This window comes from Geotrypetes seraphini, chromosome 7 (genome assembly GCF_902459505.1).
Source record: "Geotrypetes seraphini chromosome 7, aGeoSer1.1, whole genome shotgun sequence".
Lineage (NCBI taxonomy): Eukaryota > Metazoa > Chordata > Amphibia > Gymnophiona > Dermophiidae > Geotrypetes > Geotrypetes seraphini.
The window spans coordinates 36,069,428-36,096,438 of NC_047090.1; the positions used below are offsets into that span (position 1 = coordinate 36,069,428).

Genomic DNA, 27,011 nt, shown 5'->3' on the forward strand with positions numbered 1-27,011 from the left:
TGCAGATGACATTATAGTTATCATTCCCATAACCCACTGACGCAAGAGTCAGAACAACTCATCTTATCTGTCTTCACTAGGGTAGAACAATGGCCTACGCAATTTAAATTAAAACTGAACCCAGAAAATCCCAAGATTTTCTTGGCAAGTCCTAATTACAAGATCATGAATACCTCCTCGAGATTAAATGGGTTAGATTACCCAATTAATTCTACTATCAAAATCCTTGGAGTCATCCTGGACAGATACACTAATGCTCAGGTGAAAAAATATTTTTCCACCTTATGGAAACTCCGTACCATTAAACACTTTTTTGACTTCCTCTCTTTTCGATTGCTGGTTCAATCTCTGATATTAAGCATCTTAGATTACTGCAATATTATATTCTTGGGATCCTTTAAGAAAACCATCAAACGATTGTGATTCATTCAGAATGCTGCCGTCCATCTCATTTATGGTCTCAAAAAATCGGCTCGTGTAAGCCCATATTACAAAAAACGACACTGGCTGCCAGTGGAAGCAAGGGTCATTTTCAAGTTTGCCTGCCTCTGCTTCAAAACCACAACAGGTTCATCCCCAGTCTACCTGTCACACCATTTTGAATTTCCAGGCACCACTTGCACACGTAGTGCCTACCTGTTTGCTTTTCCATCCTTGAAGGGCTGTATCTACAAGAGATTCCTTGATAGATCATTGTCATTACAAGCAGGCAAATGGAATAAATGGTTAACCAACTTCATTTCAAATGCACCCTCCTACCAAACCTTCAGGAAATCAATTAAAACCTATCTCTTTGATAAATTTCTCTGACTCCTTTCCTGTTTTCTTGTATCTTTGAAATGCTTCCGGATAAATCCTGAGTACTCTTGGCTTGCTAATGTAATTCAAAAGTCTTTTTTGTAACATCACTGTCTGTATACAGTCTCTTCCTCTGTAAACTGCTCTGAACTGCTTTTGGTATTGCGGTATACAAAAATAAAGTTATTATTATTATTATATATCCGGAATTCAAGCTGGAGCCCAGACCTGGCTTGGCATTGAATTTCCAGGGATAATGCCAGCAGCAGTCAGCAAGACGTTGACTGCCACCAGCTGAATGTCAGGCCCCCCAGAGCCAGAATTATTCTTAATCCAGTCCTTGGGACTAGAGAATGAACTTATTTTCCTGTCCCGGCGACTTCTTTTCCTGTCTCTGCCCCATTCCTGCAAGCTCTGTCCTCATCCACACAAGCCTCAAACACTTTAAAATCCTAAGTAGCAACATTCTAGAGCTCAGACTGTGATGTCATAATGCCTCATTCCACCAATGCCTAAGCTCCGTCCTCATCCGCACAAGCCTCAAACACTTTAAAATCCTAAGTAGCAACATTGTAGAGCTCAGACTGTGATGTCATAATGCCTCATTTCACCAATGCCTAAGCTCCGTCCTCATCTGCACAGGCCTCCACTCATCCCCGCCCCATTACACCACAGTCCCGCCCCATTTTCTATTGTCTCAGGTACAGACTCTGTGCTTCATTTACTCTCTTGAGTTAGTCTGGGTTAATTTGAGTGCAGTGCATTTAAATAGGCCTCATCTGTCATTGAGATTAACAGGGCTTTCATTATTTAATGTGTGTTAGAACATTAGTAAACCTACCCTTATACTGTGAGCCCTTTGGGGACAGGGGAATAGCTGCTGTACCCAAATGTAGTTTGCCTTGAGCTGCTAATGAAAAGCTATGAGTTAAATCCAAATCACAGTATTAATAAATACAGCATATAATAAGAGAAAGCATTAGGGAGATCTTCAGCCAAATAATCCCTCCCCCCCCCACACCTTTTACAAAAGCTTAGCGTGGTTTTTAGCGCTTTTGTAAAAGGGTGGGAAAGGTTGCATTTGCAAGGTAGAAAAAGATACGAATCATGCAGGTGGAACTGAAAGCTTATATAACACAGTGTGAATGAAGCACGTAGGATCCTGCTCCCTAAGGATGCTTTAAATCATCGAAGAGTGTTAATGTCAATTGGAAACCTGCACATTACAATCATTCACTTAATTTGTCCCTGATGAAGCAATGAATTTGTGAAACGGTTGAGCCACCGTTGGACTTCAAAAGTTAAGGGCTTTTTTTTTGGTCTTTTTTCATGAATATGTGGAAATGGTTTTAAGTTTTGGGGTAAAAATATTTACATAGATTTTTGGAATCAATAAATTTTAAAAATGAACAAGGTTTTTGGACCGTTGATAAAAAATTCATACCCCAGTAAGACATTCGTTGGAGGGTGAAGTTTGGGCGTTCGAGGTCCTTTTCCTTGTTTTTGTAACACACACACTGTATTATATGAACTTTCTTTCACTTTTTGGAATGAATTTGCTTGCTTGAGGAAATTTTCTCTCTTTTTTTTTTTTGGTGTTGTCTTGGAAAAGCTGGCATTTTTTTTCCATGAAAAGAGCAGCTTACAAATTTGAATGCAAGCTTTATCATTTGATTTGCATGATAATGACATTGTTTGCATGACTTCTCATTCTTACAGTATAATGTAGTTAAGCAACATGCATTAAGATAAGTTAACAACATTTTGCCATTTAATGCATTTGGCAAAAATCATGCATTATTTCCTTCAGGCATTTGAGTAACTATGGGGCATGTTTATTTATTCTTAATATTTATATATCATTCATTCATTCCCTATCTATCCTGGTGGGTTTGTGCTCTATCTAATGCACCTGGGGCAATGAGGGATTAAGTGACTTGCCCAGGGTCACAAGGAGTGGTGTGGGACTTGAACCCACAACCTCAGGGTTTTGAGGCTGAAGAGCTTATCACTGTGCCACACACTCCCCTGAAGAAAGTCAGTGGTTCTTAAATCTGTCCCGAGGGTCCCCCAGCCAGTTGGGTTTTCAAGATATCCCTAATGAATATGCACGAGGCAGATTTAAATGGCTGTCACCTCTATTATATGCAAATCTGCTTCGTGCATATTCATTAGAGATATCTTGAAAACCCAACTAGCTGGGGGTCTCCCAGGACAGGCTTAAGAAATGCTGCAGTAAGCATCGCAGTTCGCTTGGATTTTACCATATGCGACTGTAAATACTAGCCAGCACTAGCATCTTGAGTTACCAGGTGTTCAGATTTCCCTGGACATGTCCAGGAGGCCAGACGGCTTTTCAAAACCCTTTTCACTTTATTCGGGGGGGGGGGGGGAGGCTTGGACAGTTTTCTGAAAATGCCCCACCACGCTATTTAAATATCATTATCTTAAACCATTTATTTTATTTTCCAGGTGAATCTGTTACAATGATCATTTAAGGACACGGATGAATTCCGGCATTCCACCCATCTACGCCCAGCTATTACCCAACCTAGTTTTTCCATTGGAGTTCTATAACAGTAAATATTTCTCAATTTATGTGATTTATTAGAAAAAAAATTGATTTAAGAAGTGTCATTCTGCCTGGACTAGAATTTCCCCAACTCCTCTTTTTAACTATTTCAAATGCCTAAAAACAGCAAGGCAGTAAAAAGAGAGCTGGATGATGACGTCATTGACTCAGTCAAAGACCTCCTTTCCAATGAGGATTCCGGCGATGAAGCATTTAAGAAGAGTGAGTTGATTGTTGATGACCAGTCAGACAAAGACGGAGATATTGAAGAAGGGTCTGATATAGAGGATGAACGACCCGCTTGGAACAGCAAACTGCAATATATCCTGGCTCAAGTTGGATTTTCTGTCGGACTAGGGAATGTGTGGCGATTTCCGTACATGTGTCAGAAAAATGGTGGAGGTAGGAAAAACCTTTTTTTTTTTTTTTGCTTATATTTCTAAAAATGAATTATTTTATTTGCTCCATTTTTTTTCATCCTCTGGAGAGTAAAGAGAAGTTTTCATATTCTTCTGAATAACAATTGTCATGAACAAAGCTTGGCAAACTCCTTGATTTCAGATTCGTTTATATAAGAGTGATGATATAAGAACATAAGAATTTGCCTCCGCTGGGTCAGACCACAGGTCCATTGCGCCCAGTGGTCTGCTCCCATGGCAGCCCATCAGGTCCATGACCTGTAAAGTAATCTTTTGTCTAGAACCTCTTCTCCCCTAATCCTTTATATCCTTCAAACCCCTTTTCTTTTTTATCTATACCCTTTCTTTCTCCTCTATCTGTAACCTTCAATCCCCTTATCCTTCAGGAATTTATCTAGTCCCTCTTTGAAACCCTATATATATATATATATATATATATATATATATATATATATATATATATGGTTTTAAACATTATTTAAAGTTCCCTATGCAAAAAACACTTTTAAAGATATAGGGGTCCTTTTACTAAGGTGCGCTAGCCGTTTTAGTGCGCACTAAACGCTAACACGTCCATTATAGACTATGTACGTTAGCATTTAGAGTGAGCTAAAATGGCCAACGCGCCTTAGTAAAGGGACCCCATAGTTACGCTTTATGTAAAGATAGCAATTCTCACATTAAAAAAATTATCTTCACCTATTTCTCTTATTCTGTTCCTCTTTTCTTCTGTCTTCTTCCCTCTCTATATTTGTCTGGCATTGATTTTTCATTTTCATTTTTTTTTTTCAAACTTTTTCCCCTGCTTTTTTACTTATCACTAATAATAAAATCCTAATCGCACATGTGCACTCCTACCTGCGTGATCCGTAGCTCCGTGGCTGGCAGAATGTTAAAGGGTGCAGTGCGTGCACACGTTCGGAGCTGACATCACGGAGAGAAGGAGGGGGTGGTGACCGAGCTACGGAGCTAGGGGAGGGAAGGCCACAAGCACTGCCGCTCCCTGGTCGCACAGCCTTCTCCTCTGCCTCCACTCTCCCCTCTGGCTCAGAGCACCATTGCAGCTCACAGGAGCTGCGCTTTCTGCCTGCCTGGCGGCAAACCAACACCCCTTACCTCTGAATTTTAGTTCGTTGGGCGGGTCGAGGATGAGGATTTATTTATTCGCTGCCATGGGGCTGGAGGCTGGTGGAGCAGCTGCAGAGAGGGGGTGGGGGGCGGTTAAAGGAAGGAGAGCGCGGTGCAGGCAGGGAATGGGAGGGAGGGAAAGAGACAGACAGACACACAGACAGCGGCCAAGAAGAAAGAAAGAGACAGAAGGACAGCAGCTAAGGAGAGAGAAAGAGACAAAAAGGCAGACAGACACACAGACAGCAGCCAAGGAGAGAGAGAAAGAGACAGAAAGACAAGACAGGCACACAGACAGCAGCCAAGGAGAGAGAGAGAGACAGAAAGACAGCAGCCAAGGAGAGAGAGAGAGAGAGAGACACACACACACAGAGAGCAACAGAGGGAGAAAGACAGACAGACAGTGGTCAAGGAGAGACACAGAAAGACAGACAGTGGTCAAGGAGAGAGAGACAGAAAGACACATACACACAGAGAGCGACAGAGGGACAGACAGACAGAAAGACAGACAGACAGAAAGACAGACAGACAGCGGCCAAGGAGAGAGAGAGACAGAAAGAAAGACAGACAGCGGCCAAGGAGAGAGAGACAGAAAGACAGACACACACAGAGAGCAACAGAGGGAGACAGAAAGACAGACATACAGACAGCGGCCAAGGAGAGAGAGAGACAGAAAGAAAGACAGACAGACACATCTATTCTAGCATTCGTTAATGTAACAGGCTTAAAGACTAGTAAGTAATAAAAGTGTGGGAAGCTTAGTACAGAGCTACATTCCAGGATGGCTACCTTATGCAGGAGGGAGTTTAGCACAGAAGTGCACTGCTCATTTAAATCCAATGGCAATTAAAGTATTATCTATTAAACCTGGCTGCCAGAAAAGTGTGCAGAACAACTGAAAACTGAGTGCGTGCTTTATTATTCCTGTGGTTTTAGTGCATGGTTCATGGGGCAAAATGTTTGTTGTATCGCAGCTAGCATTAATTAGAGTTTCACAGCAGTTTCTTTGCAATTTTTTTGCATTCGTGAAGTACCCACAACTTTTTTTTTTCCTGTTTTAATGAGTCAATGAATAATAATAAAAAGAAACAGTAGGGTGAGAGGCTAAGGTGAACGTGTGACCGAATGCACACTTAAAAGGGAGGTATCACAACTGTGAAATGATGGCCAATACATTCAACTACAGAATTTTATGATACTGCTGATATGTAGAACATATATTTCAATATGCAAATCTCCTATGAAGGGGTGCTGAAAAGTTCTCAGTTCAACTGGGAAAAGAATGACGTGGATATGGTTCAATCAATTATATGAAACAATCCCCCTCTTTTACTAAGGTGCGCTAACCAATTAGCTCACGCTAACGCGTCCATAGACTAACATGCACGCATTAGCGTTTAGCACATGCTAATTGGTTAACACACCTTAGTAAAAGAGGGCCAATGTTTCTGCAAAATTGGCACTTAATGAGATAAGATAACACTCTTTTCAGCTACAGTGGCAAAGTAACGCCCAGAATTTAGGGAGTTGGTTGGTTGGGTTGAGAACTTTTCAGCATCTCCTCGTATGTAATAAAAGAGAGCCAAGTATAGGACAATCAAGCCATTGTGACATCGCTGATGAGGTTGTCTCTTATTGGTGGAATGAGGCATTATGACATCACAGTCTCAGCTCTGGTTATCAGAGACTGAAACTCTTCATACTATGAGGGGGTGCTGAAAAGTTCTCAGCCAAGCCAAGAAGAGAATGACATGGATATGGTTCAATCAATGATCTAAAACAATGCAAAAAACATACAATTTCATTTCTGCAAATTATCACTTAACGAAGTAAGATGACACTCTTTTCAGCTACAGTGGCAAAATAACACTCAGAATTTAGGAAGTTGGTTGGTTGGGCTGGGAAATTTTCAGCACCCCTTCATATGCATGTGCTTTCAGGGCCAGGCACAGTTTCTGCATGCCCAATGTATGCATGTTTCCATAGCGATCAGCAAACTCTCATGTGTTTGCACACATTTTTATGTGTACATTATTTGCATATGATTTGTGTACTGCACTGAGCTTAAATCCAGCCAATAGAATTATAAGCATTGAATATTCATGAGATACATTTGCATGCAAATCAGTTTCATGTAGATTCATTCTAGATATCCTGAAAACCTCTGCACTTCAGCACACAGCCCTAAGGAATGGCTAAGGGCTAGATTCACTAAGCCCACCGATCATGTTTACGATCGTGTAACGACCCGATTTTCCTCTGACCCGATTCACTAACCTCTGTGCTGATCATCCTCTGATCCACACATGCAAATGAGGGGAAACAGTATGCAAAGTTGGAAGGACACGATTCACTAAACTAAAGAAGGCACACCGACTGGACTGGCCGATCCAAAAACAAGTGATCAGTTGCTTGAGCAAAAACCCTGCTCTCTGCCCCAACTCTCTTGCTCGCCCTGCCCCGACTCTTTTATGCTGGCCGCCCCGCTCTCTGCCCAATGCTGCCCGCACTGCTCTCTGCCCCGATTCTCCTGCTTGCCGCTCCGCTCTCTCTGCCGACTTCAGTAAAGCATATCCTGCTCTCTGCTGCGATTCTCCTGCCTGCCGCCCTGCTCTCTCTGCCCCGACTCTTGCTGGCTGCCCCGTTCTCTGCCCCAACTCTCCTGCTTGCCGCCCCACTCACTGCCCCTAGTAGAAGCATTCAAAATTCTAAATAAAATAATAAGAATTAATTGAAACATTGCCTGTTATTATATTTTCTTCTAAATAGGATAGAACCATGATTTTGACAATAGCATCTTGTCAGAAGATGTGACTATAAATTATGATGTGTTGGCAATTAGAAAAAAAAAGTCTTTTACTTAAACAAGAATAAATTGAATTCAAATGTTTCCTTGGTGACTGTGACAGGCTACATAATATTAAATAAAAGCTAGCGGAGTGGTTAGTCATATTGGCCTGACAACTTGCAGCCAATACATAGAAAACTCCTAAGTACTGCAAATCCATATATCTCCTGAAGAATTCTACCCACCAGGGAAGCAAAATCGACAGAACTGTAAGATAGATGTCAATAGTCAAATCTAAAATGTGTGGCACACTGAGGTTGTGGGTTCAAACCCCATGCTGCTCCATGTGATACTGGTCAAGACACTTAATTCTCCACTGGCCCAGGTACATTAGATAGATTGTGAGCCCACTGGGACAGACAGGGGAAATGCTTGAAGTACCTGTGTGTAAACCGCTTTGAGTGTGGTTGTAAAACAACAAAAAGGTGGTATACAAGTCCCAATCCCTTTCCCTGATGTCATAATCCTGGTAGAAACTCAAATAGTAGCAACATTCCAGAGCTCATATTTGTGATGTCATAATGCCTCATTCCACCAATGCCTAAGAGCCAACCTCTGCACTGATGTCACAATGGCTTCATTGTTCTATACTTGGCTCACTCCTGATATTGTATTGGAGGAGAGTGTGGTGCAGTGGTTAGAGCTACAGCCTCAACACTAAGGTTGTGGGTTCAAATCCTGCACTGCTCCTTGTGTCCCTGGGTAAGTCACCTAATCCTCCACTACCCCAGGTACATTAGAGCCCACCAGGACAGATAGGGAAAATGCTTGAAGTATTTGTATGTAAACCGCTTTGAGTGTGGTTGTAAAACTACAAAAAGGCGGTATACAAGTCCCAATCCCTTTCCGCAAAACGTACTACAATGATGCAGTCAAGCTTGAAAGGTGGACTACAAAATGAACCACACTAGGTTTGTCTTGTATCAAAATTCTGTGGCAACTAAAAGATGATCCCTCTTCTTTGGGCTACCTGCCCGGGAGCTTCCTGTGTTGCTCAGTTAGTAGAAAAGCCATGTAGACCTATGATAACAGGAAACAGAAGAAAAGAAAGAGAGGGCGCGGGAACTCCTGCTACCAGTCATTTCTGCTCAATATCGTATTATACTAAAAACTACGGTCAAAAGTGGCCAACTGGAAACAAACATTATAAACTACAAAACCCAGGAAAATCCTGGAACATTGACACAGCCTGAAGATCAGATGGGATACCCCTCCAACCCTTAAACCCAACAAGGGAGAATATGCATGAAATTATGTAGATCAACTGAAGCTGGAAAAACCCGAGAAGATGGGAGCTGCAACACTCAAAGAACAAAAAACTCCCAAGCCCCAAGGCGAAAACTGTGATCAGGGGTAGAGACCGCCCACAAAGAGAATGGAGGAACTGAAGTGTAAAAGACTCGGACATTTTAGTGACTCTGGATCTGGAAGCCTTATATTCAAATATCCCTCAATCTGCTGCTTTTGAATTGATATCGAGACTGTTTATGCAGGAGGTTCAACACGAACGCATCAGAGCTGATTTACTCATACAGTTGGCTGAACTGGTTCTCTATCATAATTATTTTCAATTTGACAATACATTTTTTCTTCAGACCCATGGAGTCGCCATGGGCACTGCAGCGGCCCCGAGCATCGCGAACCTGTACGTTACCGCCTTTGAGGAACAATTTTTGTACCCAGCGCCCTGGTATCGGTATATCAAAACATGGCTTAGATTTATAGATGACGTGTTTTGCGTCTGGACGGGTCCCCAGGAATTATTAAGTAATTTTTTGGAATGGTTGAACACCTTAGACCCTAACCTCAGATTTACCATGTTTTTTGATTATAAGAAAATCTCTTTTTTGGATGTTTGGGTCCAAAAAAATGACAATATACTCGTCACCACCTTGTATAGAAAACCCGTTGAAGTAAACAACTATCTGGACTTCACGAGTTGTCATCCCACTAAATTGAAGAAATCTTTACCCATCAGTCAATTCCTGCGTATTCGCAGACTCTGTACTGATTTGGACGAGTTCCGTAGGCAGGCACGAGTACTGTACGCCCGCTTCAGAGAGCGGGGGTACCCTCACAGAGTTCTTTCCCAGGCTTACAACAGGGCCTTGTATGCCAATAGAGCCCTGTTGCTCTCTCAAGCCCCTCCAGACGAAGACACTAAAACGATCTGTGTATTAACATTCTCTGACCAAGCTTCTGAGGTGGCTCGGAGCATCAGGACTCATTGGCATGTCTTACAGTTACACCCTGAGTTTCGGGATTTCCCGTGCATCGCTTATGCACGCCCTAAAAACATTGCAGACCGGGTGGTCCGATCAAAATATTCTTCAACACGTGTGCAAAGCCATCAGGGAGGTCACCATACCAAATGCAGTAATAGCTGCGACATATGTGCCCTTACAATTGAAGGCATGGATTGGGAACATCCTGTGACACACAAACAATATGTTCACAAATCGAACACTTCATGTACATCTAAGTGGGTCATATATATCATTATATGTCCATGTTGGATGGGCTATGTGGGGCGCACGCAAAGGACCATTAGAACTCGCCTCATAGAGCATCGCAGCCGGATTAATACCCAATCTATGACTTCCCCGATGGTGCCTCATTGTTTACAATTTAATCACACGTTTCAAGATTTAAAATGGACTGTTATCGAGCAGATCTTCCCGGACTACCAAGGGGACAAATTAGCGTTGTTACAAAGAAGGGAACAATTTTGGATTTACGAGCTCCAAACACTTACCCCTGCAGGACATAACGATTACATAGAGTGGCATCATACATTTTGAGTTTGCTTCGGTTTTTCACAAACTTCTTTTGCCAATCAATCAATACAATTTTTTTTCCTTTTTGTTTTTGTTTCTATTGAGTTAAGGATCTGTCTGGTTGTATGATACCAATCTGCATTGGTGTTGCACCTGGGCAATACCATGTGACCATTTACCTGGGTCACGCCTCTTAGTCTGCTGGTTCAAATCGGAGGCATCTGTTCTGGTCAAGCGCCATTTTCTTCTCTTGCTTTCACGCAGCAGCCGTAAGATTGACCGGCTCCTGCCTAGCGTCAGCTGTTCCTGAGGAAGGGGGAGTACTCCCCCGAAACGGAGTCCCGTAGGACGTGTGGTGATACGCTGATCGCCTTTTTGAAGAAGCTAAGTATCTTCTTTTGAACTTGCTGGTCGAATTTGGACACTTGTTTTCTGTTAGCCCCCCTGGATCAGGGGTAGAGACTACTCACTACGAGTGAAGATTAAGTAAGCACTTTAAGCACTTTTTGTGTTATTTTGCACTAAATTCACTGAGAGCCCAAGGATGTTTCACAGTTGACACCTTTTGGTGTAAGCCAGTGACAGCCGTTGCCTCCGTTCGGAGGTGGCTGTGTGACTGAGGGCTCTCTACATAATTCTAAGTTATATTTTCTTAGGTTATCTTTAGTGGAACACTTCAGTTCCTCCATTCTCTTTGTGGGCGGTCTCTACCCCTGATCACAGTTTTCGCCTTGGGGCTTGGGAGTTTTTTGTTCTTTGAAATTATGTAGAAACATGATGGTAGATAAAGGCCAAATGACCATCCAGTCTGCCCATCCGCAGTAACCATTATCTCCTCCTCTTCCTATTGGCTAAGACTCTTTATACCTGCATTGTGAGGTCATAGAGCTTTATGGTTTTAGAAACATAGAAACTTGATGGCAGATAAAGGCCAAATGACCCATCCAGAGCATCCACTGTCTCCTCTTCTCCCTATTGACTAAGGCTCTTAACATTTGCATCTCCTCTCCCTATAGGCTAAGACTCTTTTTATCAGCATTATGAAGTCATATAGCTTTATGGTTATAGAAACATAGAAACTTGATAGTAGATAACGGCCAAACGGCCCATTCAGTCTGCCCATCTGCAGCATCCACCATCTCCTCCCCTCCTTAAGAGACCCTACATACCTGTCTCATGCTTTCTTGAATTCAGACACAGTCTTTGTCTCCACCATCTCTACCGTGAGACTATTCCACACATCTACCACCCTTTCTGTAAAAAAGCATTTCCTTAGATTACTCCTGAGCGTATCATCTCAACGTCATCCTATGTCGTCTCACTCTGGAGTTTGAAAGAGATTTGCCTCATGCGTTTGTATGCCACATAGGTATTTAAACTTCTTGTCACCTAGGCGGTTCCATATAGAAATACCTCACTGGCGTCAGTGTACATTGAATTTATTCCAGAATAATTCCATTTGCATACAGTAGGGTGGCGCTATTCAGAGCAATTTAACTGGCCAGAAACAGCTTCTGGCTGGTTAATATGCTTGTTCAGGGCTAGCTGGTCCCTTTCAGCAGCATTTAACTGGTTAGTGCTGAACTGAAAACTGGCTTTTTGAGGTGTTCCGGGTGTGGAGTTGGCGCTTGACCACTTAAGTGCTGATATTCAGAACTTAACCAGCCAGACTTATCACATAAGTAAGACTGCATAAAGATCAGGAATCGATGGGGTTAGGAGAGACACTAACTGCATGGGTCAATGATTGGCTGAGTGGCAGACTTCAGAGGGTGGTGGTTAATGGTACCTCTCTAAAACATCGGAGGTGACCAGTGGAGTGCCGCAGGGCTCGGTCCTGGGTCCACTCCTTTTCAACATATTCATAGGGGATCTGACTCAAGGGCTTCAAGGTAAAATAACACTATTCGCCGATGACGCCAAACTATGTAATATAGTAAGTGAATGCAGTTTACAGGAATTATATGGCGTAGGACCTGCTTACATTGGAAAGTTGGTCCTCAACCTGGCAGCTAGGCTTCAATGCTAAGAAATGTAAGGTCATGCACCTCGGAAGCGGAAATCCATGCAGGACATACTTCTTGAATGGAGATACTTTAACTAGGACTTCAGCAGAATGAGATTTAGGAGTAATCATCAGTGCAGACATGAAAACTGCCAATCAAGTGGAGAAGGCTTCATCTAAGGCAAGGCAGATATTGGGTTGTATCAATAGAAGTTTCGTCAGCCGAAAGCCTGAAGTCATAATGCCGTTGTACAAGGCCATGGTGAGACCTCATCTGGAGTACTGTGTGCAATTCTGGAGGCCACATTACAGGAAAGATGTGTGCAGAATTGAATCGGTTCAGTGGACAGCTACCAGGATGATCTCGGGGCTCAAGGGTCTCTCGTACGAAGAGAGACTGAACAAATTGCAGCTCTACACTCTCGAGGAACGTAGGGAGAGGGGAGACATGATCGAAACATTTAAGTACCTCACAGGACGTGTCGAAGTGGAAGATGATATTTTCTTTCTCAAGGGACCCTCGGCCACAAGAGGGCACCCGCTCAAACTCAGGGGCGGAAAATTTCATGGCGACACCAGAAAGTATTTCTTCACAGAGAGAGTGGTTGATCATTGGAACAAGCTTCCAGTGCAGGTGATCGAGGCAGACAGCGTGCCAGACTTTAAGAATAAATGGGATACCCATGTGGGATCCCTACGAGGGTCAAGATAAGGAAATTGGGTCATTAGGACATAGACAGGGGGTGGGTAAGCAGAGTGGGCAGACTTGATGGGCTGTAGCCCTTATCTGCCATCATCTTCTATGTTTCTATGTTTCTAACTCATAGCCAGTTAATTGCTAAGTATTACACTTAACGGGTTATACGTTAGCCAAATCTAGAAACGTCTGCTGATCTCGCCAGCAAGAAGACTGAATGCAGCAGAGTGGGGAGCCAAGTTATTATCATTTTGTTTCATGTCATTTACAGGAATTTTAATTTTGCAGTATCTTAATTAGTAAATAGGGTACACGCTTTTGGAACCGTGTGCAAATTCCCTAATAATGCCGATAAGCTAAAGCAAAACATACTACAATGATGCAGAAGGCGTGCACGCTATTCGCAAAGGGCTAGATTCAGTAAATTGCACTCGAAATCTAGTGCCCGAAAACATTGGCGCTAAGCACGAGTCTACAGAATGTGCACACTCTTTATAGAATGTGCTTAGTGCCAGTCCCACGCCAAACTTTTAGGCACTGGACTTACACCTGGTAAAACCAAGTGTAAATGCTGATGGTGAACTTGAGTGTGCTCAGATTGTATTCTGTAAAGCAACATGTGACGTTTAGCTAAAAAGAGTGATATCTTATTTCGTTAAGTGCCAATTTGCAAAATTCTATGTTTTTGACATTAGAAACATAGAAGATGATGGCAGAAAAGGGCTACAGCCCATCAAGTCTGCCCACTCTGCTTACCCACCCCCTGTCTATGCCCTAATGACCCAATTTCCTTATCTTGACCCTCGTAGGGATCCCACATGGGTATCCCATTTATTCTTAAAGTCTGGCACGCTGTCTGCCTCGATCATTGATTGAACCATATCTACGTCATTCTCTTGGTTGGGCTGAGAACTTTTCAGCACCCTCTGGTAGTATGAAGTTTCAATCTCTGGTAACCAGAGCTGATACTGTGATGTCATAATGCCTCATTCCACCAATAAGAGCCAACCTCATCAGTGATGTCACAATGCCTTGATTGCTCTATACTTGGCTTACTTTTATTATAAACGAGGGGGGTGCTGAAAAGTTCTCAGCCCCACCAACCAGCTTCCCAAATTCTGAGCGTTATTTTGCCACTGTAGCTGAAAAGAGTGATATCTTATTTCGTCAAGCAACAATTTGCAAAAACAAAATTCTATGTTTTGACATTGTTTCAGATCATCGATTGAACCATATCTACGTTCTTGGTCGGGCTGACAGCTTTTCAGCAGCCCCTTATACATACAGTATTTACTGAGCTTGTGCATTTATAATGGGACTTATTTACTCAAGTTTGGATGGAATAAAGTTTTGTGATTTCCATTGGTTGGGGGCCTTTGTGTTTGACCCTTACTTTTGCATTTTTTTCATGTTAATATAAGCAACAACTAGAAATAAACATTTTTCTTGCACAGCTATCCTTGTTGAATTCTTCTTTCAAGTTAACCCTTTATTTGGCATGGTTGCTCAGAAGCAACGTGTATCTTCTATGGCTCTTATGGGAGATTTGCGTCTCGAAATGCCTATTTACTTGGCACTGGTGCTCTCGTTCAACATCAAGTTACTTAAAGCAGCCGTTTCACCATCTGCCAATTAAAGGGTTAAAAAGAATAAAATTCTTGGGCAAAAATTGTGCGGCTTTGGAATTATGCAGATTTAGAAGCTTTTTGTGCATTTTTTTTCTTGTATTTTATCCAGGATTAAATCTGTCCCTGTCTATCATAATAGAAGAAAATAATACATATTACAGTCATTAAAACAGTATTGTATTCTTTCACTTTATTGCCACTGGGATAAAGGGAGCGGCATCTATGGAACGCGTGTGCAATTAAAAATTTAAATTATTTATCCTTATGGATCATTAAATAGTTGTAAAACTCTAATCTCCCTTCTTTTTATGAACCATTAGGCATTTTCCTTTAATTGGAAGATTTTGTGAAAGAGCTTACCATAAATTGCTTTATAAACATTAAAAGAAGTTTAAATATCAAATATTAAATTGCTTACAGATTGGAAATACTACAGAATTGTGCAACTTGGGCTGCCAGATGATATGAAGATTTTTCTTCTGTAGACCGCTTCTATACATAAATATATCTCATCTTGCTCTTTCCTAGGTGCATATCTGGTGCCATATTTGATCCTGCTGCTGGTGATAGGAATTCCACTCTTTTTCCTAGAGCTCTGTGTGGGTCAGAGGATTCGAAGAGGCAGTATTGGTGTATGGAATTTCATCAGTCCTAAGATGGGAGGGATTGGATTTGCAAGTTGCATCGTAAGTTGATAATTTAGTCATTAACGTGAAAAGGAACAAGCTTGTTTCATGAGCCTAGGCTTACAAATATGGTCTTAAGATTTATTAGGGTAGTAACACCTATTTATTTCTGCATATTTCCATAAATCGGGACCTGAACATAAGAATTGCCACACTGGATCAGACCAAAGGTCCATCTAGTCTGGCATCCTGCTTCCAACGGTGATCAATCAGGCCACAAGTACCAGGTCCAGAAAGTGAGATTCCATGCTATGTACCCCCAGAAATAAGTAAGGGCTTTCTCCAGTTCTGCATTAATAACAGTTTATGGATTTTTTTTCCCTCCAGGAATTTATCTAGACTGTTGGGTTTTTTTTAAACCTAGCTATACTAACTGCTTTTACCATATCCTGAGTCCAGCCAAGAGCTTCAGAGCTTAACTGTCTGTTGAATGAAAAAAGTTCTGTATGCATCCATCCTTTGGATTTCTTTTAACAGACAGAGTGCACATCAATAGAAGAGGTTATACTACCTGATAATATAGCAAGCAAACTTTAGAAAATTGGTAAGCAACACCTGAAAGGCAACCTCCAGGATCTTAAACGCACAGTAAATCGAAACAACACTGGCAGCCAGTGAAAGCTACTTAGTGCAATTTCATGCACAGAAGTTCATTAACATATAAATCAGTGAAAAAAGGATTTATGAACCAGAAGATACCTACATCCCAAGAGACTTTCAAGACCTCCAGTTCATGTTCAAGTTTTCTACCCTGTTTCTTTAATTAGCTAGTATATATTGCCTTTAAAAGTAGACTAATATGGCTACCACACCATTTTACATTAGGTAGAAAATTTGCACAGAAACAAAGTTACTCACCTATGGGAAACCCTGTGGGTTGATACATTGACCTCTAAGGTTCTAACAAGCTCTTCTCATCCATTATTTAAAGAGATACGATGAGTCATTTTAAAGTTAGGTATTCTTGTATATTACTCACCATTAAAATGTTCCCGACCACAGTTTGAAGCTGTGCGTAGAGTTTATCTGCTGTACTTTCATGTCACGTAGATTTATTAAAACGATTAATTTAAGTGCTATCTAAAATGTCTCCTTTCTTTTCCTTTTCAGCTTCTGTGCACTTACTGTATCTTAATACAGTTCATTAGGCTCTGTTGGGATTTTGCAGAAGGACGATATTTTAGCATCTTTCCCCCTGATAGTGAGCCAGTGGCAGGCAGGGCTTTAAACCCAGATATTCAGTGCAAGGCCATTTCCAGTGAATAAATGGGGGGTTTGTGGCCGCTAAAAACTTAACCGGTTAAGCCAAAATTCAGACCAGTTAAACATAGGACTGCTATTTCAATTGTTATACCGTATGTAGTCTTCTATCCCACCGAATCCTCATTAGAGATCTTAGTGGGTTATAAGCAGCATGTTGTTACACAGAATTAAAAATAGAGTTAAGCATGTTACAAAGAATTAGACATGCTATATAAAGATCATAAGAACATAAGAACATAAGCAGTGCCTCTGCCGGGTCAGACCACAGGTCCATCCTGCCCAGCAGTCCGCTCCCGCGGTGGCCAAAAACAGGTCAAGGCCTGTCTGAATCATCAGAAGGGGCTCCCCTGCCACCTTGGTTTCCCATTTAAGTTCTGCCCTCCTATCGAAGTCCTAGCCCTCCGGTCTTGCACATGCACGACCAGGTTGGTTTACTCAGTACCCCACGATCCCTCTATCCCTCAGGAATCCATCCAATCCCTGCTTGAATCCCTGTACCGTACTCTGCCTGATCACTTCCTCCGGTAGCGCATTCCAAGTGTCCACGACCCTTTGGGTGAAAAAAAACTTCCTTGCATTTGTTTTGAACCTGTCTCCCTTCAGTTTCTCAGAATGCCCCCTCGTATTTGCTGTCCCCTTCAGATTGCTTTCAAATTATACATACAGCCCAAAGGTAATATATCAAAAATCATTAGCATTGTCTTTGTTTCAGGTGACTTGTATTAGAGAATGACATGGGGACAAATTTTTCCCCGTCCCCGCAGGAACTCAATTTCCTCATCCCGTTCCTGCAAGCTTTGTCGCTGTCCCTGCCCCATTCCTGTAAGCTCTGCCTTAACTGCACAAGCCTCGAACACTTATGATTTTAAAGTGTTTGAGGCTTGTGCAGATGAGGTCGGAGCTTAGGCATTGGTGGAATGAGGCATTATGACATCACAATCTGAGCTCTAGAATGTTGCTACTTATGATTTTAAAGTGTTTGAGGCTTGTTCAGATGAGGACAGAGCTTGCAGGAATGGGGCAGGGACAGGAAAAGAACTCACTAGGATGGGACGGGAAAATGAGTTCCCACTGGAACGGGGAAAAATTTGTCCCCGTGTCATTTTCTAACTTGTATTATTAGTGTGAGTCTCTTTGGACCCCTGGTAGGGATTTCTTTAAAAAATGATGTTTTTAGATTTTTGAAAAACAGTGTATGTGCGGATTACGATGGGAAGTGAGTTCCACAGTTTTGCTATTTCTAGTCCGATTTAAGCAGTTAACTTAGGCTGTCAGGTTTCTACTTAGTTAAGTCCTGTAACAAAATGGCAGGGCATTCTATTGTATATATATATAGAATTACCCTCTAACCCCTGGAATCTACTGTATATATGGGGTCCAGATATGTGCACTCTGGATGTGTATGTAAATTCATTGAGTAATGAGCCCTTATCAATAATTGGGTACTGACAACCAGCTATTGAAGTTCATTGGCACTCATTACAATTTGCGTGCGCACCTGGCTGTTTGATATTATGTAAGGCATGGCGCCCAACTCTACTAGCATGTAACTCAAAACGGGGTGTGGACATTGGTGTTCCAAAATGTTACAGGGGCAGTTATAGAATATTGCCTCTGCGCACCTAACTTGACGCCAGCATTTACATTAGGTTTCCGCAGGAGTAAATCTGGTGACGAAAGTTAGGCCGGGAATCAACCCTGTGTGCTATTCTAAAAAGGGCATACACGATAGCATTTAGGCCCTGATTCTATGAAGTCTGCCTATATTGGCGCGCCTAGCTAATGTTGACGTCTAACTTAATTGCTAAATAGACTTAATCAGCACCAATAATTGACAATTAGCACTTTGCATTTAATTGGATGGTAGGCAGCTAACTTGGTAGGCACCTACCACTTTGAAGTAGACACCTAGTCTAAGGTGCTTACCTCAAAGTAGGCATGATTAGGGGGTGGAATGTTGGCATGTTTTAGATGTAGGGGCCTGTTTTGGACTTAGGTGACAGTATTTAGGCATAAAGAGGGTGACCTAAAGTTAGGACGTCTAGCGATGCCTAAGCCCGCTTAGGTGGTGCCAGTGGTGTAGTGTGTGTGTGTGGAGGAACGGATTGCCTTTGGCGTCGTCATGGTGGGGGCACTGGCACCTCTCCACCCACACTCGCGCCATCCCTTCCTTGCTCCCCTCCATACCTCAACTACTCTAGCCTGCTGCTAGCGCTGGCCTGGCTCCCTCTGAAATCACTTCCAGGTCACGGGGCAAGGAAGTGACATCAGAGGGAAAGCCAATGCCAGTGCAAACAGCAAGCCGGAGAAGCTGTTTGCACTGGCGAAGATGTAAAGAGGTATGGGGGTGGGAAGGGAGGGCTCGAGTATGGCGTGGAGGCGTGGATGGAGCCAGGGGGAGGTGTAGGAGAGGGCGCGGAGGAGTGCCACTGCCCCGGGCGCCTCCCACCCTTGCTATGCCACTGGGTGGCACTAACTGTGATTCTAACTTTTTATAGAATCACCCTTAGTGCTGCACTAGTCAGCACCCATTTATAGAATCGTGCCCTTAGCACTTATTTTTTTCGGTGACCATTTTTCAGCACCATTTCTAGAATTTCCCCCTTAAATGACTCAGGTTTGAGAATGGCTCACCAGATATCCTGCCCTGTATCTATTTTCTTCTGTTTTGTCTTACAGGTGTGCTTCTTTGTGGCTCTCTACTACAATGTCATCATTGGATGGAGTTTATTTTATTTCTCCCAGTCATTCCAGCACCCCCTTCCATGGGATCAGTGTCCTCTGGCAAAAAATGCTTCTCATACCTGTAAGACATGTTTATTGAAATTTAACTTCTGGAAGTGAAAGATAAAACATTCCTGCAGAAAGTCAGCTTGAAAACCTAGGTGTAGTCCCTCGTTACGTTGGCAGATAAAGGCCAAATGGTAGAATGTTGGTTTATGTAAGTGGATGTTGTCTATTTTCAATATGATTCAAGAAAAATCTCAGCTGGGATGAACCTTTGTAAGATATAAAACCAATGAAAGTACAGATGGAAGAGATGTATCAACTGGGACTTTATTACAAAAAGCGAACAACTGACTCAACATGGCCAGTGTTTCGGCATTTAAGTGCCTTCCTCAGAGAACACTTGAATTGTTGTGTTGTAAGAAATTGATATTCCAGTGTTTGGGATTTTTGCACCATTACCAGAGGTATCATCTGTCAAAACAACATAAACAAAGCCACAGTTTGACTCCTGAGGAAGGCACTTAAGTGCCAAAACACTGGCCGTGTTGAGTCAGTTGTTCGTTTTTTGCAATAAAGTCCCAGTTGATACATCTCTTCCATCTCTACTTTTGTTGGTTTGTTTGATATTTCGTAGAGGTATTCCCTCCATTCCCTGGCTTTCCTTTGTATGGTACAACATTGCATATGTACTGCAAAAAACGCTTTTGCAGTAGGTCATTAATCAGATCTTTTATGCACTGTATTTCTTAATATTTAAACAACAATTATGTATGATTTGTATTATCGTGTTTTTATTGTAATTATTGTACATATTTAGGATACCAAATTTCTAGAATTGTGCCCTATAGGTACACTATTCTTCAACGGACACCTGTTGAGCTGTAGTGCACGCTAGTAGTGACACGGGAAGCAATGACATTGCTTGTGAATGCAGTAGTTCTGCACGTGGAGGGCAGTTCTGCTACAGAGTGCCTGTATTTAGGCTAACACTTTTGCCAGCGCTAGAGGTGGAGGGGCATTCTCAATAGGACGCCTAAGTCTGAGTTTGGACATTTTGGGAAAGACATCCAGAAATCTAATAGAGAAAAGTGTCCATTTTCAAAACAGCAAGACGTCTATCTTTTATTTATTTATTTATTTTTTTAATGATCTATGTTTTCTCCATTTTCAAATACAAAAATGTCCAAATGAAAAACGCACAAAAACAAGCTACTGGGACGTCCGAGCAGCCAGCATTCTTAGCAAACTGGCCACAGGCAGCTGAGCACAGCTGAGCGCAGTACAGCAGAGCAGAGGGGCACTCTTGGGGGTACTGCAGTGAACGTCACATTAAAAAGTCCCAGGTTACACACGAATGTATTCTTAACATATACAGGAGTGATATTTAATCTTTTTGACACTTCTGTAGATGAGTAAGAACAATAGAAGGTTATTAGCTATATTAATAGCTGTGGCCATTCAGTCTATTTTGAAAACATGGAAAGGTTCATCCTCATTATCCTTTCAATTCTGGTGGAACTCAGTATGTGTATTTGGAAAGTATGAAGCAACCATTATGGAAAAAAGGGGTAAAAAAAAAAAAAAAAGCAAAATTTGATAAACTATGGTTGCCCATTCAAAAGTACTCGTATGTAGAGAGTAACAAGGTTTGAATGTCATGAGTGACTAAGTGTGTATGGATTGGTATGTATGGATTCTGCCCTCTCTGTATGTATGTGGGGAAAGTGTGGGTTGGGGTTTGGTTAGGATGGTATATAGTTGAAAGCGCTTGGGACAATTGCGCGCAGACAGAGGAGCTCAGAAAAATGCGCGCAGGATGTCAGCGCGCCGGATTAAAAGTTAAATTTAAAGTAATCCGAGGGGGTGTGGGGGGAACCCCTCCCCCACACTTTACTTAGAAGTGTTGGCGCTGCCGTTGTGGGGTTTGAGGGCATTACAGACGAAAGTGTAATTTTCCCATGTTTTAGGGAAAAATTACAGTTTCCTCTGTAAGTAGGGGAGGGGGGTTCCCCCCTCCAACGGCAGCACCAACACTTCTAAGTAAAGTGTGGGGGTTCTCCCCCACACTCCCTCGGAGTGCTTTAAATTAAACTTTTAATCCGGCGCGCTGACATCCTGTGCTCCTTTGTCCATGTACGATTGTCTGGTGCGCTTTAGTCCCGTCACCGGTTAGGATACATTTGTATCCCTTGCTTATGCTAATAATTATATAAGAAATGTCTTGATAGATATGTTCTCCTGGCTGGATATTTTGTAATGGAAAATTTTTCAATAAAATTTTTGGAACTCAAAAAGTCCCAGGTACACATGTCACTGTAACCCGCTTATATTGTATGGTTAGCCCTCCAAAATCCACCCAAAACTTACTGTACCCACCTATACAGTAGCTCTTATGTCGGCAGGTGTCATTTTTTTATGTAGGTATAGTAGGTTTTTAGTGGGTTTTAGAGGACTCACGATACAAAATAAGCAGATTATAGTGGCATGTGTACCTGGGACTTTTTATGTAATGTTCACTGCAGTACCCTCTGCTCTGCTCAGCTGTCCGTCTGTCTGAAGCAGTCCCTCATAATGTGCCAGTCCCAATGGACAAATTTACTACTGTTTCAGGTTCATTAAAATTTGACCTACTGCCCTAGAGAAGGGGTTCTATCAAGGCAGTTTAAATCATATTAAAGTATTTAAAATAAGAGATTAAAAAAGAAGGAAGAAAGAGTGGGAAGGGAGAGGAGATAAGGGGCAGAGAACTCCATTTATATACTGAAAAGATGTGAGAGGGGATAAGAGAGCTTTGAGATGAGTCTAGAAATTTTGGAGAGACTGTTCTAATCTAATCAAATACACAGTTTATTAATCACACTATACCAAAAAAGGTTCAAGGCAATTTACATCCAAAGAAGCTGTAAAATCTACAGGAGAATACAAAAGCAATCAATGATTAAAATATTATCATACCATGAATATTGCAACAAATCATATAAAAAAGAAGAGGTGTGTGGGAAGTGCATTCCATAAAGCTGGAACAATAATATTAAAGGTCTTGGATCTGATGGGATCAAAGCATATTTGTTGAAACAAGGGGATGACAAGGAACTGGATTGTGAAGCTCTGGAAGGAGTGGAGGGAATGAGATAATGGAAAAGGTATAAAAGATTTCCTCAGTAAAGGATTTTGTGGACTAGAACAAAGGTTTTAAAAGTGATCCACTGGTTAATGAGAATCCTTGTGTTTATCACAGGAGTTGCATGATCAAATTTTTTGGAACGGTTATAAATTTTATAGCCATTTTATGAACCAGTTACAAACATCAGCATGTATTGAACAAAATCATTTCTGGTTTATAGAAACAACATTGAACAATGTTCAAGCTTTTTGAGTGAGAGGTAAGTTTAGAGTCAAAAATAACATCCAGTATTTTTAAGGATGAAACAACACATACTGGAAATCCTCGTAGTAATAGGAAGGCGGTGAGAATGGGAACCTGTACGAAAGAGTAAAAGGCCCTGTGTTTTAATTTAGCCTTAGAAAACCAATCTACCACTGTACTAAGTTTTTCTTTAGACAGGATGATTTCTTGTTCCAGAGTAGTGACAATTTGAATGTCATCCTCTTATACATATGAATTGAGACTGATAGTATGTATGAGAGTTAAAAGTGGAGTCAAGAAAATACTGAAAAATGTGGATTCTGAGCACCATCTGAGTTAAATAAGGTATTAAATACTTCTTCAGGCTTGTTCCCTTTTGTTTTTTGTGGTTGTCAACGTTTGGAACGATCCGTTTGATATAACTTTTCCCAGTTGTTTGCTTTAGGGATATTAAAGAGCCTTGAGGGGCTCTGCGGTCAAGTTTCAAAAGATCAGAGGGGGGCATGGGCAGGTAAGGGGCGTTCCAAATCTTTGCGGGCGGTGCTATAGAATAACGCCATTTATGTGACAAAATGCCTTGAGTTGGGTACCAGTCTTTCTACCAGGCTTCAGCTGGCTTAAATTCAAGTGCTAAACTCTGGGCGCAAGAATTGGCTCTAATGCTCTGATTCTACAAAAGGCGCTTAAAATTAGGTGCCTAGATCGGCATGCTTAGCCAATCTAGGTGCCTAACTTACGCAGGCTTTTACAAAGCTGCATTAGAGGTTTCTATTGAAGGCCGGTGAGGTAAATACTCCGATTCACATAGAATTCTTAAGAGTGTCGGAGCATTTACCTCATTAGCCCGTGAAAGAAACCTCTGCCGCAGCTTTGTAAAAGGAGCCCGTAATTATTTTAAGAGCCTTAATTGGCGCTGTTAATTGAAAATTGCCATTAAAATCACAATGAATTATATGGTAAGCACCTAACTTGGTAGATGTCTACCACTTCAAAGTAGACGTCTACTCCCAAGGTGCCTACCAGAAAGCAGGCGTGGTTAGGAGTGGATTGGATTGGATTTAATATTCATGATTTACTGCAGTTGACATAAGTATTCAGTGGTGTACAATTAAAAATATACAAATATATTGTGGGCGGTTCTTGGGTGTGTCTTGTCTAACTTAGGTGCACTCATTTAGGCCAAGAAAACCCTGATATAGAGTGCGCCTAAGGTTTCAACGCCTACTGGTGCTTAAGACTAGTTTAGGCGCAATTCTATAAATCAGCACCTTACTTATGAATGACACCTGCGCTTCACGGCACTTAAATGTTAGGCTTCCGTTTGTAGAATTAGAGCCCAAGTGCTAGTCTATAAAGTGATCTCATCCAAAGCACACTATGTAATAGTGTTCAGCGCCAATTTTTTCCGGCTCTGGTTTTTGAGTGCCATTTATAGAATTCCTCCCAACATATTCAGACATCACAACTCTTCTCCCACTCCACCCAAAAGACACCCTAGGAATGCCTTTATGCAGAGGAGTTGCTGAGCACCCTGCAGTTGCGAGTTCAATTCCCACTGCAGCTCCTTGTGACTCTGGGCAAGTCACTTAACACGTCATTGCCCCAGGCACAAAATAAGTACCTGTCTGAAATATGTAAACCACTTTGATTGTAACCACACAGTAAAAGCAGTCCTTTACAAACAAGCTATTGTGACATCATTAATGAGGTTGGCTCTTATTGGTGGAATGATGCATTACGACATCACAATCTCAGCTCTGGTTACCAGAGACAAACTCTTCACACTAAGTTTAGGGGGAAGTTAGCAACATAGGTCACTGGAAGTGGAGGAGTGGCCTAGTGGTTAGAGCAGCTGCCTCGGCACCCTGAGGTTGCGAGTTCAATTCTCACTGCAGCTCCTTGTGACTCTGGGCAAGTCACTTCACACGTCATTGCCCCAGGCACAAAATAAGTACATGTCTGAAATATGTAAACCACTTTGATTGTAACCACACAGAAAAAGCATTCCTTTACCCTTTACAATCAAGCTATTGTGACATCATTAATGAGGTTGGCTCTTATTGGTGGAAATGCATTTACAAAACCCTTTACTTAGCTGCTAATTTGCATATAGTTATAAAGAGCACAGCTAAGCAACTGGAAAATACAAGAACATGAAAAATGTTCAGGAAATTGAGAAACCATTTTTCATAGATGAAAAGATGGAGGACCATTTTCAATAGGATGTCTAAGAGCTCTTTTTACTAAGCTGCGCTAGCGGTTTTAGCGCTTGCTACACGCCAAGGCCTCCATAGAGCTGGCGTTAGTATTTTTTGTGTAGCGCGGGGTTAGCGCGTGCTAAAAACGCTAGCGCAGCTTAGTAAAAGGAGCCCTAAGTCTGAGTTTGGACATTTTGAGAAAGACATCCAGAAATCCAGTTGAGAAAATGTTCATTTTCAAAACTACAAGACATCTCTTTTTTTTTTTTTAATGACTTATCTAGACATTTTGGCCCGTAGTATGTCTAACTTTTTTGGTCATTCTCGAATATACACATCCACATGAAAAACACACTAAAGCAAGCTTTTTGGACGTCCAGGCAGCCATCATTCTTAGCAAACTGTTCACAGACAGCTGAGCACAGCAGAGGGGCACTCTTAAGAGCTATTGTAGTGAGTGTCACATTAAAAGTCCAAAGTACGCATCACTATAACCTGCTTATATTATATGGTGACTCTGGTGAGTCCTCCAAACCCTACCCAAAATTTACTGTACCCACCTGTACACCACAAGAATAGCCCTTATGCCTGCAGATGTCACCTTTATGTAAGTACAGTAGGTTATGGAGGGCATACCATACAATATAAGCAAGGTATAGTGACAACTGACCTGGGACTTTTAATGTGACATTCACTGTAGTAACCCTTAGAGTGCCCCTCTGCTCTGCTGTGGAGATGCATAAGAGCCATGTGAATCTGTAAGACAAGCTGGAAAGTACTGTTTATTTTTTCACATATTTGGGTGGTGGGAAGTAAAGGGAGGTCATGCCTTAATCCTGATCAGTTTGGGCTTTTTGATCCTTATTTGTTTTTAAAACAGGTCTAGCCCTAAACATCTAAATGGTGCCTCAGACATTTTGTTAAAAGTTTGATTATCCTTGCAGAACATCCAAGGCCTAAGCCCAACCTAAGCCCATCCAACACGCCCGCTTAACATTTAGACGCACCAGAGAGAAAATAACCAGAAAGACGTTTAGAATGTCCGTTTCGAGAATGCCCACTTGGAAGTTTTGACTAGTAAGACATCCAAGTACTGATTTATGCTGTTTTTTAGACATCTATCTTTTATGAAAATGAGCCCCATAACTCAAAAATGTACAGAAAAAAGTAAATTGATATTCATGTAGTAGATAGCCTAATTACAACCCAATCTATTTCTAGAACAATTTCAGCAGGTGTTGAGATAGATGACAGGAAATTTGGTTTTCTGGTGATACCGCATTGGCCTCCAATGATAGAGCTTAGGCGTGGGCCACCTTCTATGGCATGCTGTCCATTATTCAGAGTCTCGCTCGAGGTGCAGTGTCCACCCTTCATTTATCGATTTTGTTTCAGTTGTGGAGCCTGAATGTGAGAAGAGCTCAGCCACCACTTATTACTGGTACAGGGAAGCATTGGATATCTCCAGCTCCATCTCAGACGGTGGAGGTCTGAACTGGAAAATGACTCTTTGCTTACTTGCTGCCTGGATTATTATCTGTCTGGCTATGATTAAAGGCATTCAGTCTTCAGGAAAGGTAAGTACAGTGTTTAATTAATTACTGTATTATATTTTATATTACATTACATCTATTGACTTCTATTCTGCTTTAACCTTGCAGTTCTAGGTGGATTACGATAAGAGATAAACTGGCCATTTCCAGCGATGTCACATATTAATACATATTATGGAGAAGCATTAACACTTCCTGACATATGTCCTGAATAGCAAGGTCTTTATTTCCTTTCAGAAAGTCCTATAATCTGATAACTGCAGTTAGAATTCTAGTAATTTCTGGGTCCAATTTAAATGACAATAGACTCTCCAACATTCTCTTTCATTTTATGTTCTTAAT

At 41.7% G+C, this 27,011-nt stretch overlaps 1 protein-coding gene across 2 annotated transcripts in view; it reads left to right on the forward strand.

Moving 5' to 3' along the window:
- SLC6A15 (solute carrier family 6 member 15) overlaps nucleotides 1-27,011 on the forward strand; it is a 132,371-nt gene that overhangs the window by 67,032 nt on the left and 38,328 nt on the right. For both annotated transcript variants that reach the window (XM_033951661.1, XM_033951660.1), the window contains exons 2-5: nucleotides 3,271-3,772; nucleotides 15,401-15,558; nucleotides 19,501-19,627; nucleotides 26,512-26,693. In XM_033951661.1, the coding sequence (XP_033807552.1) occupies nucleotides 3,484-3,772; nucleotides 15,401-15,558; nucleotides 19,501-19,627; nucleotides 26,512-26,693 (756 nt within the window). In that variant the 5' untranslated portion in view covers nucleotides 3,271-3,483. The remainder of the gene's footprint in view (nucleotides 1-3,270; nucleotides 3,773-15,400; nucleotides 15,559-19,500; nucleotides 19,628-26,511; nucleotides 26,694-27,011) is intronic.